We start from the raw sequence: 19,581 nt of genomic DNA, 5'->3' as shown, positions 1-19,581 counted from the left end.
AAGGCAAATAATAGAGTAAAAAATGTGGACCTCTTAGAACTACATATACTTTGCTAGGTATCATATTATTATAAGAGTTAAGTCTACTTTAGGTAGAACATGATCTTATAACTAAGTATTGACCTTTTCAAGCTAATCACTTTGCCTTAAACTTGGAAATTTTTTAAGGCAAAGTTAACATATCTTCTAAGTTTAGCCTTTGACTATGCAAGTGAGACCACTTTAGGTGATTCAAGCACTTTATATCTATGTTAAATATATAACGAAGATCCTTGACATCAATGTTATTAATTGAGGGGTTCCATCTTTAGAATTGGTCACACCCACTATTAACATATCTAGTCTTGTCCTTTAGAAAATCCACATTTTTTTGTTCCTTGACCCAACCTACTTTGGAGTAGCGATGACATAAAATCAAGATAGACCATGAGATGATGATGAAAGTTCATATCCCTTAATTCTATGGACTAACCAACCTTTGGGATGGTGATGATCCATATCAAGATGTGCTTAATCTTGGAGGCTATGAACTTGCTTAGGCCCTTTTCAAATTTAATCTTTTGAGTTAATTAAGAGTTTTAAAATTTTAGCAATTACTCTGATGAATGAATTATCTCCTATAAAAAGTTATACAAATATATATATATATATATATATATATATATATATATATATATATATATATATATATATATATATATATATATTTGTTTTGTAAAGAATGTAATCTTAAAAACTTTAAAAATTTTATAAGAGTATTTTATTCACAAATTAATTTGATAAGAAAACTACTCTCAAATTTTAAAACCTACTTCCACACTCTATCTTTGCACAATTCCAATTTAATGAATATCATATTTTGGAAATATTTTCCAAGAAAATTATTTCCATCAAATTACTGATTTTCCTAAAACCTTTTTAGTAATGTTTTTTATTGATAACTTATCACCTATGAAAATTTCTAAAATATTTACTCTTCAAATTAGAAACTCTAGTATAACACGAAATCTTATAATTTATGAAAAAATTTTAGATGACCTTATCCAATAAGGAAATATTTAATTCTTAACAATTCTCAAAAATTACTTTAAGGAATTTTAAAATATTTTTAAGAATAATTTTAAAAAGGAATTTTAGCTCTTCAAAATTCCTTTTAAAATTATTATTTGAATGTTTTAATAAGCATTAAAATAATTTATTTTTTAATTTTAAAATTAAATATTTTTATTATTAATTTGTAATAATTTTCTTAATTAAAAGATAGAAAAATAAATTATTTTCATATTTTTAAGAATAAGTAATATAAATTAATTTTTCAAATAAATTTATGTTTCTTTGATGTTTATTCAATTTATATAAAATAATATTTATTAGTATCCAATCTCTTCACATATCTTTTTTTTAAATGATAATAATCATTATTATTTTAAATGTTGAATGACTAAATGTTATCTTTTCCAACCTTACCTCACTCACCCACCTAAAATCCTACCTTTATTTCTTCTTGATTTTCGTTCTTTTTCTTGTCTTCCTCTTCATCTTCTTCTTCAATTTTCCTTCTTCTTTTTTTTCCCTTTGAAAAACAAAAAATTTAGGGTCTATGACTTGGCGTTATCGTCCATCACAACAACAATAGTAGTTTGGTGGTGTACTTGATTTTTTTTTTTAAGTAAAAAAAAAAAAAAAAAAGAGGAAGATAGGAATGAAAGGTAAGGAACCAAAAAGGAATCACAACAGTAGTAGCAGTTTGGTTGTACATTTGAATTATTATTATTATTATTTTTAAGTGTAAAAATATTGAGGAAGAATGGAATGGAAGAGAATAAGAGAAATGGACAAACAGAAGAAGAAATAGGGTTAAGGGCCTGTTTGGTTAGTGTTTTCAAGAACTGTTTTCTGTTCTTGAAAACAAAAAACACCAAAAACTTGTTTGGTTGTGAGAGTCGTTTTTGTTTTTGTTGTTTCCCGTGTTCTCAAAATGGCACTGTTTAGAGAACAACAAAATGGTGTTTTCTCCGTTTTTTTACTGTTTATAGAACAAAAAAACCCACAAAAAAATCATTTGTTCTCCGTGTTTTTCTTCTTCCCGTTCTCATATTTCCTCTTCTCCAGTTTCTTCTTCTCCAGCACAGTCGCGGCTTCTCCAGTTTCCTCTTCTCTAGCACAAAAAAATTCCTAATTTTTCCCGTTTTGATTTTTCTTTAGTTGGTTGTTCTGTTAAATAAAAAAACAAAAACCTTGCTTAAGGACATGGAAATCAAACGGGAAAATCCAGGCTTGATGGGTAAAACACCTCAAGGAAAATGGAAAAAAAAAAGAAGGAAAAAAACGATGAGAGTGAGCAATGGGGGAGATCTGTAGGAGAAAAAGGAAAAAGGAATAGAATTAGAAGAAGAAGAGGTGTTGAATCACCAAGAGCTGTTTCTCTCTCTAGACCTGCTCTTTCTCTCTCTCATCCGGACTCCAAAGCCCAGTTAAATCCAGTAGATGACCATGGACTCCACTCTTTTGCTTCCCTTCTTCCCACCTTTCAATCTCATGAAGCAAATATAATTAAAAAATTATAATAAAGTAAAAGGTAAAAAGTAAAAAATAAAAATAAACTTTAAATTCAAAATTATTAAATTATTATTTTCTATATACTACTTCAAACTTATTTTAATTTTTTCATATGATTATATAATTTAAAATATATAAATTTTAAATAATTTTAATGGTATATTTTTGTAATAAATCAAAATAAAATAATTTTTTAAATTTAAATGAATTGTGTATATAAAAATTATTTATAAATTTATAATATAAATTACTTGAAGAAAATATTTTATTAATTGAAAAAAAAAACATTTTTCAAACATATTTTTTGTTTTACTTATTCTAAAAACATTTTTTATTAACTAAGCCAAACATGTTTTTTTTGTTTTTGAGAACAAAAACTGTTTTCTAAAATTCAGTTCCCAAACATAATTTTTTTTTCTAAAAACACCAAAAACTGTTCTTAAAAACTGTTCTCAAAACTGTTTTTCAGAATAGTTTTCAAAAACAGCAACCAAACAAGCCCTAAGTTTTAGATGGAGGGTGTGAGGTGTTGAAGAAAAGGATATTTTAGTCATTTCATATATAAATTTTTTTTTTTTTTAAAGGTGGATGCATAGATAGATTGAGTGAATGAATTTAAAACTTCTCTTATTGTTATACTAAAATTCAAAATATTATTTATTTAATTAAAGTATAAATAATAAAAGTTAATGTAGGAGTTCAAAGGTGAGCTTCTTTTGATAGGCCATGCTTCATTTATAATAGAAGACATATTAGTTGGTGGTTAAATTTGTTTACACGCATTTGATTTTTTGCTCGTAGATTGTTAACTTGCTTAATGTGTGGATTGTAATTCCTCTTATTGACAATTAATGGATGATGATTTAGGATTCTTTACCACATTGTTCCCCCAAGTAGGACTTGCCTTAGTCGAAGCAAGTTTTTTTTGCTCTCGGTTCTAGTCCTAAGTAGAAAGCCTTAACTATTGTTGTGGGAACCGACAATGATGGCATTTTTTTTTTCAAAAATTTACAAAAGGGCTTCAAGGAGTCACTAGTCAATTACATGATATGTCAACTTCATGCTCGACCTTCTTCGAATGCCATCACATGATTAAATCTAATTTTAACATTTTCTTATTTCTTTCGAATTTGGATATTATGGTTATTTCTTTCTCTTCCCTTATAACTATGTTTTCTTTTCTTCTGTTTCCATCTTTGTTTTTTACTATTCTTCTTTTTTAGTTTCATCTTACTTTTTACCATTATAGTAATGGTTATGGACATTATAGTGGGTAATTACACATATCTCTAATTTTTTGGAATAGAAAAGTACATGGAGTCACGTTGTTTCACGTGCGCCTAATTTTGTTGTCAATTATTGACTTGCTTAATGCATACATTGTACTTCTTTCTTAATCCTTAGTAGATGATAATATATGTTCTTTCCTATAGATACAATGACATTTTTTCAAATTCTAGATTAAGGAATTTGTTACATGTCGCAATCTTATAAGAAGAAATGGAAATCCTAAATATTACTTTCCTTATGTTTCTCTTGATTGAATTAAAGATTGGAGAATGAGATATGAGCACATAAAATCTACATAAATTTAGAGAGTTGAAAACCGACTAAAAAGGGCATTTTAGAGAACACATTGGATAGGACATAAATTTCAAAACATTTTCATATTTTTTATAAAAATTTAATTTTAAATAATTATATTATTGTTTTGTATTTATTTTTAAATAAAAGATCGTAAACACGATATACCAACCATAAATTCTAATTTCTTAAATTTCCTTTTCTTAGTTTTTGGACTTTTGTGTACCAAACCTTTACTTGATTAGGTTGAAAAAAGATTCTACCATCTTCCAAATCCCTTTCCTTTTTCTTGTGTGCCAAACCTTTACTTGATTACGTTGAACAAAGATTTGGCCCTTCAAAATCCCTTTTCATTTTTGTTATATCCTTATAGTTAATATATATTATAATAAGGACAAATATTAAGAAATGTGGTCTAGGTTTGAATCCTATAATTAATGATACCCTAAATTTTATTGGTGTTGGTTATTGGAGGATAATAATAATAATAATAAAAACCTTAATGATCACATTTGGGTGTCTAGTAATACAAACTTTATTATCTAATTACAAAAAATATGCATAATATAACCTAAAAAGTTAGCATAAATTCAATATAATTAGAGACCATATTTGAAATTAGATTTTATTATAAAAAAATTGTACCTATTTTAGCAAGATTTAAAATCTTTTAAGGTATATTTGGTTCTCATAAAACATTAAGAAAAGAATAAATAAATAAATAAAAATTTTCATATTTGATTATCTTATAAAAAATATCAAATAAAATCAAATATAATTAAAAACTTATATATTTTTAAATTATTTAATTTTTAGAACAATAAGTTAAAATAAGTAAAATATAACAAATAAAAATAATTTATCAAATTTTAATTTATTTTTATATTTTTTTTATATTTTCATTCTCTTAGCCTCATATTATTCACGGATCAAACATATTCTTAATAATTTTTTTTTTCTTTTCAATTTCTTTATTTTTTAATGAGTTGTACAATCTTGAGGTTGGAATAATTCTTCTCATTTGTACCCCTAGGCCTACATTGTGGATAAAGACAAACTAATCATACCAAAGAGACAAAAATTCTTAAAACCCATTATTAAACTTTTGAAAAATTTTATAATAATGCCTTATTTATTTATTCTATGAAAATATATTTTCAATGTCATGCGTGTAATCTTCATCCTCTTTTTCACCCACTATCTCATAGGACTTGAATGTCATTCCTTAATTATTTTCATGTTTTTTTTTTTTTTATCAATACTAAATAAAAATTAAATATATATCATTAATTAATTAATTACTTTCCATTTTTATTAATATTTTGTAAAACAATTTAATTATACTAATTAATTTCTCCTTTTTAAAATAAATAAATAAAAAATCAAGAATAAAATAAAAAAATTTATTTATTTATTTATTTTAGTAGATAAAAGGAGCTGAGTTACCGAAAGTACCAAAGCAAACAGCACAGCGCGGCGATTCTTCAAAAAACTTCTAAGCAGTTTCTTGCAAGCGAAGAAAAGTGAGAAAAGTGATGATGTTTCAATCCTTCCATCAAAAGCAAACCCTAGCCTTTTCAATTGTCTGAAAACCCTAATCCCCGGATTCAGTCTTCCTTAATGGCTTCCGGATTGCCGGCGACACCGCCGACGGCATTAGCTCCAGGGTTCCGATTCCACCCATCCGACGAAGAGCTGGTGCAGTACTACCTCAAGCGCAAGGTCTGCGGCAAGGCCATTGCCTTCGACGCCATTGCGGAAGTCGATATCTATAAGAAGGAGCCATGGAACCTCGGAGGTCGCATCCTCACTCCTCTCTCTCGAAAACTCTATCTGTTTCCGGTGAATTTGTTGAGAATGAGGTCTTTTCATCTCTCTAGGTTTAGGTTTCTGGTAAATTGCTTCTTGTAATATTTCTTTAAATCCGTGAATTTGTTGATGCTTCTTTCTCTCTCCTAAACTCTCACCGAATGTATTGAGGTGAATTGCTTGAAATACACTCTTGGGTTTTCATTTGACCCTTTTTGATCGATAAGTTTATCGATTTATCTTTCTCCCTATCAAGTTCTCTGGTGTTTCGGGGTTGCAGGTGAGTCGAAGTTGAAGAGCAGGGACATGGAGTGGTATTTCTTCAGTGCCCTAGATAGGAAGTACGGTAACGGGGGAAGGGTGAATAGAGCCACCAGCTACGGCTACTGGAAGGCGACTGGTAATGACCGCTCGGTGCTCCATGGCTCGAGAATTGTCGGGATGAAGAAGACCCTTGTATTTCACAGTGGCCGTGCTCCGGGTGGCCAGCGGACCAATTGGATAATGCATGAGTACAGGCTTGTGGATGATGAATTGGTGAAAGCCTTGCGGGTGAGACTCTAAATCAATGCCTGTATCTGTCGTATTTCTTCACGCTTTGCTTGGTTGTTGAGAAAATGCAAGAAAAGAAACGGAACAAAAATCATTTACGGACTTATTTGATAGTGAAAAATGAACCAATTTTTTCAAAAATGATCAGAAAATAACGAATCAGGACAGTTTCTGGATCTACTTGAAAAAAAATTGTATCTTTCAAATCTCGGAAAATAATATTTTAAATTTTTTGAAAATGAACCAGTCTTTGAAATGTGTTGCCAATTATGTTTTAGTAGTTATTTTATTTTTTCCATCTTCAACATGAAGGAAACATTCTTATTTCCGTGGCCAAACAAGTTGAAAACTTTTTCAATCTTATACTTTTCATTGTTTGGTACTGATGGAAAAAAAAAAAAAAAAAGGATCTTTTTTCGGTTGGCAATTGTACTATCATAAGGTGGTGTTTGTTTTTTTTGGCTGATTTGACTTTTCCTATTCAGTTAAAAGTAGCATGTTGACATCATCCAACATAACTAATAACTAAACTGAACAAGTTCATTTTAGCTATGTTGGATGATGTCAACGAGTTACTGAATAGAAAAAGCTAAATATTTTGACTTTTTCTAGTTAGTCAAAAAACAAACACCACCTAGTTTATTTGAGTTGATTCTTCTTTTTCTTTTTCCTCTTTTTTTGTAACTACAAAAACGATTTAAACATAAGATTCAAAATTTCTCTCTTTTGTTTTTTTCCATCAGTTTTCTTGGCAATCAAATTGAGGCAATTGTTTTCTTTGGGATTTATAAATCTCGTGTTAATCATTTGTAGCTTGTTCTTTTTTGGTGGGTAAGGATTCATACGTGGTGTGTAGAGTTTTTCTTAAGAGTGAAATAGGTCCTCCCCACAAAGACCGTTATGCCCCCTTTATTGAGGAGGAATGGGATGATGACAAGACAGGCTCGTCTCAGGGAGGAAAATCTGGAGATGAAGCTATAGTTGATAGCAAGGCATGTATTGAAGAGAGTGATCTTGAGCAGGTATGTGTCTATCCTCACATTTCAAACATTTTACCCCAATTGAACTTATATGATAATTGATAAATTCTTCTGAGGTGATGAGAAATGATTTTGCCAAGCTTTTATTAGCTGCAATTTTTTTCTCGGGGTGTTTTGAATGTTTCTCCAATTTTGAATCAACAAACTAGAGGATAAGAATTAAAGAAAACCCTTCTCTTTGAAAGTGAACATCAACCCTAGAATTTCTCCTTTATCTTGTGGCACTGATATGGTTCTTTGAAAATTTTTTGACCCTTTGAAGGATTTATTTTTCAGTGGCTTAAGCATCAATTGGAAACTCCACATTCTTTTTACTGTTCATGTTGAAGCTTTCTAGTACGTTTTTAATGAACAAGATTCCTATATTTTTTATTCTTTCGGGGAAAAAAAAGCGCAGACTACCTGAATTCGAATTATTTCTCCCCCTTGTTTGCCATTTTGAATTTTTTTTGGTTGGTTGGGGGCCTTAACTAAAGTCGCATTCATCACATGCGTCTGTTTGATTCATTGAAACCACGTAGATTACCCATTTAACCAGGAAATTGCCTTTTTAATTGATTTGTTTATTGCACTACACTACTAAATGGTGATTGTACTCTTTCAACATGCTTATATCAGGTGTTACATTTACTCTATCTACTTTAACATATAGTTGAATTTTTGAACATGTATCCAAGAAATGCATCTTACTTTTTGGTTTTTGGTTTATTGTTGCAGGATGCTCAATCCACTACACTTAGGCAAAGTGAGCTTCTAAAAAACTCTGGAAGTGTTTTATCTCTTTCCCCGAGTGAGAGGTTGGAGGATTGTCCCTTGACATGTACTGTTAATAAAGAGTCGACGATTTTTCCTAATAAAAGATCAAGGCATGATGATCTGAATCCTCAACATTCAGATGCTTCAGAAAGCTCACTGATGACTATTCAAGAATGTACAATAACAAAAAGAAGTTCTCCACCTTCTATCTTTGGATTTCCCCTCGTGGAACATAATGGGAAGAAAGAATGTCAAATTAAAAAGGAACTTCCTACAGCTCCGTCCGGTACATTTGTGGAACTTAATGGGAAGAAAGAGAGCCAAATCAAAAAGGAAATTTCTACAGCTCCTCACTCTGCTACAGTGGTGGAACTTAATGGGATGAAAGAAAGTGAGATAATAAACGAAGTTTCTAGAACTCCCCCAGCCACGTTTGATATCAGTGATGGTAATGCAACTTTGCCTCCCAGCTATTTGAAGTATATTACTTACTTGGAAGATAAGGTCCGTGAAATGTCTGCTGAGAGGGAAAGATTGAAAGCTGATATGATGCAGGCCGAGTCCATTGTTAATGCTTACAAATCTCGAATTGATATAACCCTAAACAACGGAAATGAGGACTGAGAACTGCCAGATGTGGGTAGCAACGGACGTGGCCAATGCTATACATAATTTTCCCTTATTTTCTGTCATTGGCTAATGGTAGGGCCCTGTCCATCAATTTAGTTGTGAATACAACTCAACCTTCCCCAAAATTACGAAATAGAACGTTCTGTTGCTGCCCACTCTACTGTTGTTTTAGGAATGTGAAATAGTTGGATTTCATTCCTTGGAAGCTTTAAATTAGAAATGGTCTTGTTGTAAGGTACTGACCTATAATGGAAATTTCATGGGAAAGGGTGGGGGGATCAGTGTCATTCACACTAGAGGGCCACCCTTTTTTCTTTTTCTTTTCCTTTTCCTTTTCATTTTCATCAGATGTTGTTTTGCAGGTTGAATGAGTGAGTGGTTGGTTGGTTATAGATTAGGTGATGGATATTATTGCTAGTGCTTAAGAAGTAAGGTTTTACCTGGGAAAGCTTACTTTATAGTATTGGAAAAATGCGCCAGCAGCAAGTTGCTTTTGAGCCGTCCGCTCCAAGTTACTTCCTAGTTAAGGAACTTGATGGTGATGTGTTTATGCACGGGGGGACAAAGTTGGAATAAACAATTGACAGGTCGGTAGTAGCCAGGGGTGGAAGCTCTCGCAGTCTTTATCAATTTTTCCTTTTCTCCTTCTTTTCCTTGCAACATAATCCGAAGCCTGGGAAGGAAGGTCACGAGAGTCCTGGTTTGTTTAGGGATTGGATCATACCTACTCACATGGTAACTAATTTTGCGGTGCTCTTTATAGTAAGTCATTTAGGATCGTTTATATAGAATTGGGAAATCCTAGCTTGCCATTAGTTTATGAGCATGAAAGCAAAATTCCAGACTTAGGTTATAATAACGTATCATAATCTAATGAGATTGATATAAAATAGGGAAAATATCTAATGAGATTGATATAAAATAGGGAAACGTGCTTGTTTGAGTACAAGATAAAAATAAATATTCATTAGTCTTATCATCAATTATGAATTCGAAAATCCGTCTTGTAGTCGAGTCTTCTTAGGTGGAAATGAGGTCTAATATTCATAATTTTTTTTTTCTTTTTTCACTAACAAGGTCACCTGAATTTTCCAATAATGATATATATAGATTTTAAATAAAATTTTAAATCATAAGCTATTTTTATTTATAAAATTTGCTCGAAATTTTGGAAGATTTTAGATTATTATTATTTTTATTTATGGTATTAATTTCAATTTTTGGGTAAGAATTTCTAAAAAATAATAGACTTAGAATTTGTTGGAAATATAAAAGAGCATTTTTCTTATTGGGCATTTGTTAATTTATAATAGTAAATTGATTTTTTTTATTTAAATTAGAAGATTTGGATAAATCGATTTAATTGTCAAGTAGGACTTGTGGAAATTTTCAATGATAAGTTTAGTTTTAGTTTTGATGAAAATTTGAATTTGAAAATCATAACCAATTAATAATCATTTAAAGATAATCTTAATTTAATAAATTTAAAAATATTAAAAAAAGGCAAAGATATTTCTAATTTTTTAAAAAATTAAAATTAATAGTGGAGGTGGTGTTGTATTAGAACTTGGAAGATTCCAGCCCATTTGATTTTTCCCGTGACGGACGCATATACGTCACCACACCGTAACGGTGTAACTCCAAAAGTCCAAACGTATACAAAAATCTGTAGCCGTTCATGTCCACAGTCAGGTGGACCCCACAGGACTCATCTTCCGCCACGTGACAGCGGGTGAAATTCACAAGTCACCGTTAGGCTCACAATAAATTTACTCCGCCCTTCTCACTTTCCCGGAAACATCTTAATATATTTGTCGTGCGCCTGAGCCAACGATACATTTCCCAGGAACGACTTGACCAAATGGCCTACCCAGTCCTTTTCTGCTTTCGATCAAAACCCTAACCCTAATTTTATTTATTACTCTATTCAAAATCCGTCTTTCAGTTCAATTCTTGAAGATCCGTCTGTTATGGGACGTGAATCAGCGGCATCCTTGGCTCCGGGTTTCCGATTTCACCCCACCGATGAGGAACTTGTGTGGTACTACCTCAAGCGCAAGGTCTGTGGCAAGCTCTTCCGATTCGACACAATCTCCGAAATCGACATCTACAAGTCCGAGCCTTGGGACCTCCCAGGTTTGTCTCTCTTATTCTGATGAATTTCTTGATATCACGTCTTTTCCCCTGTCTTTTATCTTTCTGAATCTTTAGCTTTTCTTCTAGGTCCGGCCGCCAGAGCTTTCTTCCTAAATTGATTTTGGTCTTTGAATTCTGGTATTTTTTTGGGTGGTGTTTTAGGTCAGTCCAAGCTGAAGAGTAGGGACCTGGAATGGTATTTCTTCAGTGTGCTGGACAAGAAGTATGGGAACGGGTCGAGGACGAATCGCGCCACGGACAGAGGGTACTGGAAGACCACGGGCAAGGACCGGGAGGTTCGCCACAGAGCCCGAACCGTTGGGATGAAGAAAACCCTTGTGTATCACAGTGGGCGAGCTCCTCGTGGGGAGCGGACTAATTGGGTGATGCATGAGTACAGGCTTATGGATGAAGAATTGAAGAAAACAGGCGTGGCGCAGGTGAGATCGTAGAGAAATTTAAACGACGTGATGGTTTTTTAGTTTGTCGCCATTGTTAATCGCTGTTTTATGAGAATTTTGGGCTTATTATTGTTTTGTTTGTTTGGTCGAGAAGGATGCATTTGTATTGTGTCGAATCTTTCAAAAGAGTGGCTCAGGTCCAAAGAATGGTGAGCAGTATGGGGCGCCGTTCGTTGAGGAGGAGTGGGATGAGGATGAGGATGTGGTGGTTTTTGTTCCAGGTGAGTTGGCTGCAGACGAAGTTGTAGCTGGTCATGAACCCTCTGATGAAGCTGTTGATCTTGAGAAGGTTTGTGATTATAGTCTTTGTTTTTTCTGTATGCCTTTTGTGCCGTATAGTAATGAATTTAGTTACTCAATTGAAGTGAAAAGCAAGGTGGGAAGAACAAATAGTTATAACAGAATCCTAAATATAGTAATCAAACTAGTAATGCTCAGACCAAATTTTTCATGTAATAACTGTGAAAGGATATGTCTCTGTTTGAACTTTTGATAATCCCTCTCCTTAAGAAGTGTTTAAAAGTGATGGGAAACCCTGCGTGCATAGTCTAGTAGAACTGTTGAAATGGAAGGGTGTATTGGCTGTTGGTGCCTAGCCAAAGTGCTTACAGATTCGGTTAGGCTCTTCATGACTATACATGCAATTATTTTGTACTATTTAAACTTAAAAATAATGGGAATGCTAATTTTCTTGGAAGAATAGGAGGCCTTGAAAGGTTTTTGGTGTCTTGTATTGAAGCAAAACTGAAGACTAATTTATGTATATATCAATGTCAATATTGGCTAAATTATGCCTAGAAGGAGACAAGATTTGCATCTACTCCCTGCCAAAATTTGTGACTTATGGCAAAAAACACCTTGATTTTTTGGTGTAATTCAAATGAAAAGATTGTTCTAGCGGCTAAAAGACTGATTATGTTTTAGGGGATACTCTTTTTGCATTGATGTTGGGTTTTTAGACTTTTGAACCAAGATAAAATGATGACGTTCTTATCAAAAGAATAAGTGCAAAATGATTGCATTCAGTATCTAGCCTTTGAGTCAGATCATCGAGGATTTCCATATAGAAGTTGTGAATTTTGTGAAAAAGTGTTATATATGTGTGTGTGTGTTTATGTAGCGGGTTCCCTAGTATATGATTTAACTCTCAAGTATCAATTCCTGTATGAGGAGTGACCTCTAGCCCTTGTACTTCAGATATTGTATGTTGAAAGCCTTTTAGACTCTGGTGTGATTATTGGTGTAGAGTTATCTAGTTGTTGAACTAGCCTTATCCCTAACTCTTAGGACAACTAACAAATTGAAGAATCCAATTTTTGTTCTTTTATATCCAAGGGGAGAAAAATAAAGTTCATAAATAAAATCCCACATAAGACATGGATGCTTAATTGGATACATCAATCAAGGATGCATGGATAGTTTTATAGTGGGCCAAAAATGTTTCTATTTCTTTTATAAAACTTGTGTTTATCTTTCTTTTTTGGATATCTATCGTGCATATCAAATAGTATGCATGGCAGAACACATCCCAAACAAATACCCTGATTGTGCCCATAACTATGTCTACCTATGACCACAACTTTGGTCACGTTCCAGGTTCTCTCTCTCTCTCTCTCTCTCTCTCTCTCTTTGGTTTGGATATGCATAATTTGCACCCAACAGTAACTAAATTGCATTTCGATTAATCAAATGTACTTAAAAGATGGAGTTTACGAAATAATTCACGTACAAGTTCAGTAGGGTCATGAGGATCCTTGCTTTGATTTTCAAATGGTGAGTAGTTCCTGGTGGACACCCATTCCATGCCTTTGCAGGGGAGGGGGGAGGATATGTTGGTTTAGAGGGGAGTGAAGGGTGGAAGGCTATCAATCAGATCATTCTATGATTCATCGTCATTGGGGAGTCTTTTTCAGTTTCTTGCTAAGGAGGTTTGGGCTTGAGAACTCCATTGAGGTTTTGATTTGCTTTTCTTTCTTTCTTATTTTTTAAAACTATTTGGAAGATCATACTTATCGTCCAACTCATATGGTTGGGTTGACATTTGGTAAGTAGGCATAGTTTATGCTAGGTAAGCAGGAGTCTACAAACCATATTCTGATTTTAACGAAAGAAACAGATAGACAAGAGTCACAGGACAAACTGAAGGAGAGGTATGACTAGAGCAATCAGCAATGTTGGTAAGAGGATCAGGGCTTCTGAAAAAGTTACAAAATTAAACAATGAGATAAGGACTGTTGGAGAGGGAGTAACGAGTAGAGTATTTTTGGTAACTTCCCACAAAAGTCCTTCAAATTATTAGTGCCATCAAGATGGTTCTTATTCTTACAATTCTGATGAAGAGTTCTGCACATCTTCCTTATCTTCTCTATTCTGTTTGAGAATGTTTAGCAAAACAAACACATAACTTATACATTAATAATTATACATACGTATGCAAACACATGCATACGTGTATAGGCATGCATGTACAGACAGACATATAATTTGAATCTCAAAACTTGGATATTTTTTTTCTGTTTATATAACTAATAACAGTAAAGTCAATTCCATGCGCGTATATGCATACATTAAAACTTACAACTAAATTACTTTCTGTTTTATATAACTAATAAGATTAAATTATAGTTTTAGTTAAAAAATATTTTAAATAAAAGATTATGGACTTCTGCTGAATTGACGTTATGTAGATAATCTACATAGATGAAAAAGAATCAAACATTGAGAAATAAATAGGAAAAAAACTCGGATGACTGCAAAGCAAATCAAGAACAATATTTAATTGTTTGTATATTGAGGCAATTTATCTTGTTATTCTTTTGTCCTACAAATTTTCTGTAGATATCAGCTAGTTAGTTTAGGTTTACTTTGTAAAATTTTCTTCTCATTCTTCACAATTTTTAATTTTGTGTTTTTACAATTTTAATTTACAAACATCAGTTTCTTCATTTCAGATGTGTCAACAGAAAAAAAAGATGGGATAGTATTTTCTATAAAAAAAGTGGAGATTGTACATTTTCTTGAAGGAGTTCCCAAGTAATTGTTCTACCTCTTTGAGCATGCTTGGAGCCTTGGAACTTCTTTATTATATTTGGTTTTGTTATTACACTCTATGCTATGGAGGATCACTCATTCTTGATCATGATATGAATTGTCTGTTTCTAGTCAGCAAAATCATGTTTCCAGCTAAGATTTTTTCATAGGCAATGATAGAATATATTAAAAGCGCCTAACAGAAGGGCATGTATAGGTATACATCGTTCTATACAAAGGCACGAAAAGGCCAAATGATGCTAAGGGAAAACACAAAAAAACAACTCCCTTGCCTCACTTAGAGCTAAGTCAATCAATGAAGTTCAACATGGACAAAGAACTATCTCCTAATGTTATCTAAATGTTTGTTTTCATTGATTGGTTAATTCTAGGTTTCCCCCCCTCAATGCTAAAGATTGTTTTTCTTTTTCCAGTGTCTTGACATAGGTCTTCCTCCTGAAAATGATCCTCTTCCATTGAATTTCTATTATGGAGATTGCAGCAAGTATGCTGAGGATTCCAGGGAATTTAATGAAAATGAACAAAAGCCCTTCATAGGTATGGAGGAAAATCATTGTGGTTCGGAGCTGCCTAATGACCAGAAGATTTTTGATCTATCAGAGCAGTATGAGGTGGATCCAAAATCAGTCAAAGATGAATATTATGTTGAACAAAGCAATGATGTGAATTCCGTGGAAGTTGATTACTTACTTGATGAACCGTACCTGGATGCTTCTGAAAACCTTGCATTTGAGGATGGATTTTTCCTAGAAACTGATGATCTTTCAAACCCTGTTGAGACAGATCCTTCAGCTTTTGACATTGATGAGTACCTTGCATTCCTTGATGCCGATGGTGATAACTTACAGCAAATGGCTTTTGGTTCTTTTGAAATGATGGGAAGTGAAAACCCTCTGTCTGACCTTGCACCACTTGATCAAGAGGTAATACTAAACTGTTGAGCTTCACTGCATGGCACCTATTATCAGGTGAAAACGTTTTTAACTTTTGATTGACCTATTCCCATACAACAGCCTGTGAATGGAGGAGCTGAGAAACTGCCTATTGGGAGTGAGCAGCTCTCAGAAGCATATGGTGACAGTGGTGCATCCTCTTCAAAGAAAAATCCCGAGGCTACAGAATTTGAATCTGGTAAGTATAAAAACTGTATTTTAGTTCACTCTAGCATCACTAGATAGAATTTTAAAGTTGATATGTGATTACTTCAAATCCTTGTTTATTTGCAAGTTAATCCTTTTCCTTCACTTGTATTGACCTGATCATTATCTTTATGCACTGTATTTGTGGTGCAGATATCCCATATCCATTCATCAAACAGGCAAGCTATCAGTTGTTGGGTGGTATCCCTGCTCCTTTTGCATCTGCTTCGGATGCCCCTACAAAAGATGTAGCTCTTCGGTTGAACTCAGCCATTCAATCTTCTAGTTCAGTTCATCTCACTGCTGGAATGATCCAAATAAGAGACACGACTTTGAGTGGCAATGGGGTAGACTGGTCATATGGTAAATCGGGGAATATAAATTTCATGCTTTCTTTTGGCTTGCCACAGGGTGAGATGAATTCTGCAAGTTTGGAACCAATAGCTAGCTTGATGCCAGGCAAGGCAGGACCTGTGATATCCCGGGCTGGGTTCTACCTTATATTCATTTGGGTGCTGATCCTTTCAGTGAGTTATAAAATTGGGACCTGCATTTGTAGCAGGTAAGACCCTTAATCCATAGGATGGTTGGTTGCCCATAACATACCCACAAACAGTATTCTGGGTTAAAAAGAAATACAGGCAGGTAGTTGAGGGATAATAACCCCTTATGGTCCCTTCTACATAACAGCACGCTGCTGTGGCACTGTTATTAGTTTATTTTTTATATATGTTACCTACCAAACTGATACTTTGGTGTTCTCTCGACTCTTTGGTTTTGTTGGACTTGTAATCGCAGCCTAACTTCTTACATTCTATATGGTCACCTTTTTATTGAAACATAGCAAACACACTCACAGTCCCTCTACTTTCATCGGAGTTTGAGATCCCTACATCCTGTGGAAAATTAGAAAGGAATGTAAAGCTCAAGCATTCCTGTAACCTGTCATGATGTAATGTCATTTTTTTCTTTCTTTTTTTGGGAATTTTAGAGGGCATTGTTAAGGTTGTTTCTGTGCTCGGTTATATGACGGGTGTTTAGATTTTACTTCTGCTTAGGCTAGTGAATGGTATTGGAATCTGGATTTTTTTTTCTCATTTAAGAAATGGGGTTACTTTTTTGTGTTTTTCTCTTTAATATTTAGCTTTCATGTCCTTTTTATGTGAGTTTTAAAAAAATTTGTAACTTGGTCTCATGGAGACTTGGTTTAATAATCTCATTTTTATTTTTATTTTTAAACTTGCCTCGGGATTTTATTTATCTTTTTACCCTTTTAAGATTATTGCAAATATCTCTCAGATACCTCAATAAAATAATTTTGAATAAATGAAATCTAGGAACTTTAATTTGTTTAAAATTCAATGTTTACTAATAAAATTGATATTATCTTAGCAAGCTAAAATTCAATATTTACAAATAAAATGAAAACCCTCTGACTCTTATATCCAAAGAATAAAATTTAGTTCTTAGGAGAATAAAATTCTTAATAAGTTTTTCATTTAGAGGATGGTAAATCAATTTAATGATTTAATATGATTTATGGGTGTAACATGTGTTAATACATGCGAACAACATGCGTTAATATGGGTGGCTGTTTCATAATGATCCGTGTGGAGATGATGACAATGGGGGATTATAGGATGTTCTAGAACAAGTGGTGGTTGCATTGTGACCTATGGATATGATAGCAATGGAGATCAAGTTTATTTATTAGCAAGATTTTTATTAGCAAATATCTTGGTATAATTAACATTTTTATTAATACTTTTTAAATGATTCATTTATGAGGAAGTTAATGAATTAATGATGTGGAAGGATGTAAAATTATTTTTGTAATAATAATTTGAAAAGTTAAATGAAATAAAAGAAAATGAAAGTATACCTTTTTTTTTTTTTTTTTCTAATTATGGACAATAATAATTTAAAATATAAAAAGAAAAAGATGATTATATTAGTCTATATACTACATTTGGTCATAGATAAATGTTATTTGATAATAGATTAGTTTATAAGAAATTTTTGTTTTATGTCATGCCTAAGTAACTAATGATATTAAAAACTGAAAATAAATAAAAGAGTAGAGAAAGAAAGAGACAATTGGCATTGGACTATTATGTGAAAAACCTCTAAAGAGATAAAAAACTACAGGCCTATAATTGATTGAAACCATCCACTATGAAGAATAAAAATTGAATACAAAGTCTTACCTAACTCAATTTAACCAATCATTTTCAAACCACTTGACTAGTACCTTTCACTTTCAACTTCTCACATTCTTTTGGAGCATACTTGAAGTCTACACTAAACTCTATCTCGACCACTTCTTGAATTTACATAAAAAGAAAATGAGTTTTTACACAAACCCAAAAAAATGATAGATGAATGTTTAAGGAATCAACCTTTTTTTTAAAAAAAAAAAAAATCCATGTAAAAATTTTCTTGGAAAACTTGGATGGGATTTTCTTAGCATGCAAACAACATCAAAATGGTAAGGAATGAGGAGCTCTCTCTCACGGCTATTACAATCTCTCCTAACCAAAAATGGGGAAAGTTTGTATTTAAAAAACAAAACAAACCCTTAATCTTATGACTGAAATTTGATATTAAAAATAGTTTAGTTAGATTGATATGACATTGCATCGAGATCAGTCCAAAAATAGGGGAACTTACTATTTTTACCAAAAATTATTTCTCTCACCTTCCCTAACATTTTTTAAAATAATTCAAGGCAATCAACATGTTGAAAAATATGGTTGATTCAAATTCATTCAATACACACTTGACTTTATACCTCGGCTTCTTAGTAAAGTTTTAATCTTTAAACATCAAGTAGTCCAACGAGGAATTGGAAAACTGAGTTAGGGGATACTTAGAAATTTTGTCTGAATTTGCCAACCTAACTAAACACTCACACTTATTATTTGTCAACTTAAAACTTGTTTCTTATTATTTACTTTAAGTATTAAGATTATTTGATAAAGTTAACTTAAAATTTATTTTAAATCATTAAATTAATATATTTTATTAAACATGCTTAATCGATTTAATGACATAAATTAAATCATTATGTCATTATTAAGTCATTAAATTGTTAACGTCAACCTTAGCATGTAGAAAATCAATCTAAATCACAAACAATTAAACTAATATAATCAACATAACTTTGGTGCAATAAGTTTAAATATTTGGGCTTAGTTGATAAATAAAACCAGGTTTATATTTTATCTTAAGATTTCAAAAAAGAAAAAGGGAAAAAAAAAAACACATACACACTAACATTAAAAAATTTAAAATTTAGTATGAAATGAAAGATTGTTGAGGGTTCCAATGCACGAGCTACTAAGTTTTGAGGTGAAGTTAAGAGATGTTTGGTTGTTGCAAGGGAAATAACATTTTGGAAGACAGAAGTTTTATTGTGAAATGCATTTGCAACCAAGTTAAATGAAATCAAACCACTAGAAAATGCAACCCACCAAGAAATGGAGAAGAAGACACCACACACTTTCGCAACAATGTGAGAGATGATTCATTGAAGCTTGTACTAAGTTTAGGTGGGTGAAGGAAAAAACCTTGGAATAAAGAAGGAAAGGAAACAAACAAAGAGAACAGGGGAAAGTGGGTTGGAAAATGACCAGGACCATATTCATAAAGGCTCTCTAAAGGTGGAGCTCGTTTCTTCAAGACACAAGATCCATGCAAGTTTGGGTTGGTTGGCTCAAACTTGAATGCATGAATTCAATGAGAGGCCACCTTTATTATTTTTATCAGGAATGGTTGGTTGAAAAGATGGATTCGACTAGGACTTGATGGTTGATAAATAAGCTCATGCAACCTCTATGATTCCATGTTAGTACAAAGTAGCTT

The 19,581-nt window shown here is 32.4% G+C and overlaps 2 protein-coding genes across 4 annotated transcripts; both read left to right on the top strand.

The window, feature by feature from the left end:
- Window positions 1–5,615: 5,615 nt before the first annotated feature.
- Window positions 5,616–9,322, top strand: LOC117929185 (NAC domain containing protein 50-like). 3 transcript variants are annotated; one of them, XM_034849434.1, is made up of 4 exons: window positions 5,616–5,941; window positions 6,233–6,504; window positions 7,341–7,526; window positions 8,262–9,322. In XM_034849434.1, the coding sequence occupies exons 1-4, from the start codon at window positions 5,764–5,766 to the stop codon at window positions 8,922–8,924; spliced, it is 1,299 nt and encodes a 432-aa protein (XP_034705325.1). In that variant the 5' UTR covers window positions 5,616–5,763; the 3' UTR covers window positions 8,925–9,322. The 3 variants fall into 3 exon arrangements, with proteins under 3 accessions (XP_034705325.1, XP_034705326.1, XP_034705327.1); XM_034849435.1 differs by having other exon boundaries at window positions 5,917–6,005; XM_034849436.1 differs by lacking the exon at window positions 5,616–5,941 and adding an exon at window positions 5,945–6,036.
- A 1,430-nt stretch (window positions 9,323–10,752) lies between these two features.
- On the top strand, window positions 10,753–16,839 carry LOC117928114 (NAC domain-containing protein 53). Its single transcript, XM_034847970.1, has 6 exons — window positions 10,753–11,066; window positions 11,229–11,506; window positions 11,622–11,816; window positions 14,992–15,501; window positions 15,592–15,709; window positions 15,871–16,839. The coding sequence occupies exons 1-6, from the start codon at window positions 10,901–10,903 to the stop codon at window positions 16,281–16,283; spliced, it is 1,680 nt and encodes a 559-aa protein (XP_034703861.1). The 5' UTR covers window positions 10,753–10,900; the 3' UTR covers window positions 16,284–16,839.
- Window positions 16,840–19,581: the final 2,742 nt, after the last annotated feature.

The sequence above is a fragment of the Vitis riparia genome, chromosome 13 (genome assembly GCF_004353265.1).
Source record: "Vitis riparia cultivar Riparia Gloire de Montpellier isolate 1030 chromosome 13, EGFV_Vit.rip_1.0, whole genome shotgun sequence".
Classification (NCBI taxonomy): domain Eukaryota; kingdom Viridiplantae; phylum Streptophyta; class Magnoliopsida; order Vitales; family Vitaceae; genus Vitis; species Vitis riparia.
The sequence above is the reverse complement of the archived record's forward strand: the minus strand, read 5'-3'. Positions and strand labels throughout refer to the sequence as shown.

Coding starts and splice junctions, on each gene's coding strand:
- LOC117928114 (XM_034847970.1), top strand. CDS start 10,901: ATGGGACGTGAATCAGCGGCATCCTTGGCTCCGGGTTTCCGATTTCAC. Junction 11,507..11,621: donor AGAAAACAGGCGTGGCGCAG/GTGAGATCGTAG, acceptor TTGGTCGAGAAG/GATGCATTTGTATTGTGTCG. Junction 15,502..15,591: donor TTGCACCACTTGATCAAGAG/GTAATACTAAAC, acceptor CCCATACAACAG/CCTGTGAATGGAGGAGCTGA.
- LOC117929185 (XM_034849434.1), top strand. CDS start 5,764: ATGGCTTCCGGATTGCCGGCGACACCGCCGACGGCATTAGCTCCAGGG. Junction 6,505..7,340: donor AATTGGTGAAAGCCTTGCGG/GTGAGACTCTAA, acceptor TTGGTGGGTAAG/GATTCATACGTGGTGTGTAG. Junction 7,527..8,261: donor AAGAGAGTGATCTTGAGCAG/GTATGTGTCTAT, acceptor TTATTGTTGCAG/GATGCTCAATCCACTACACT.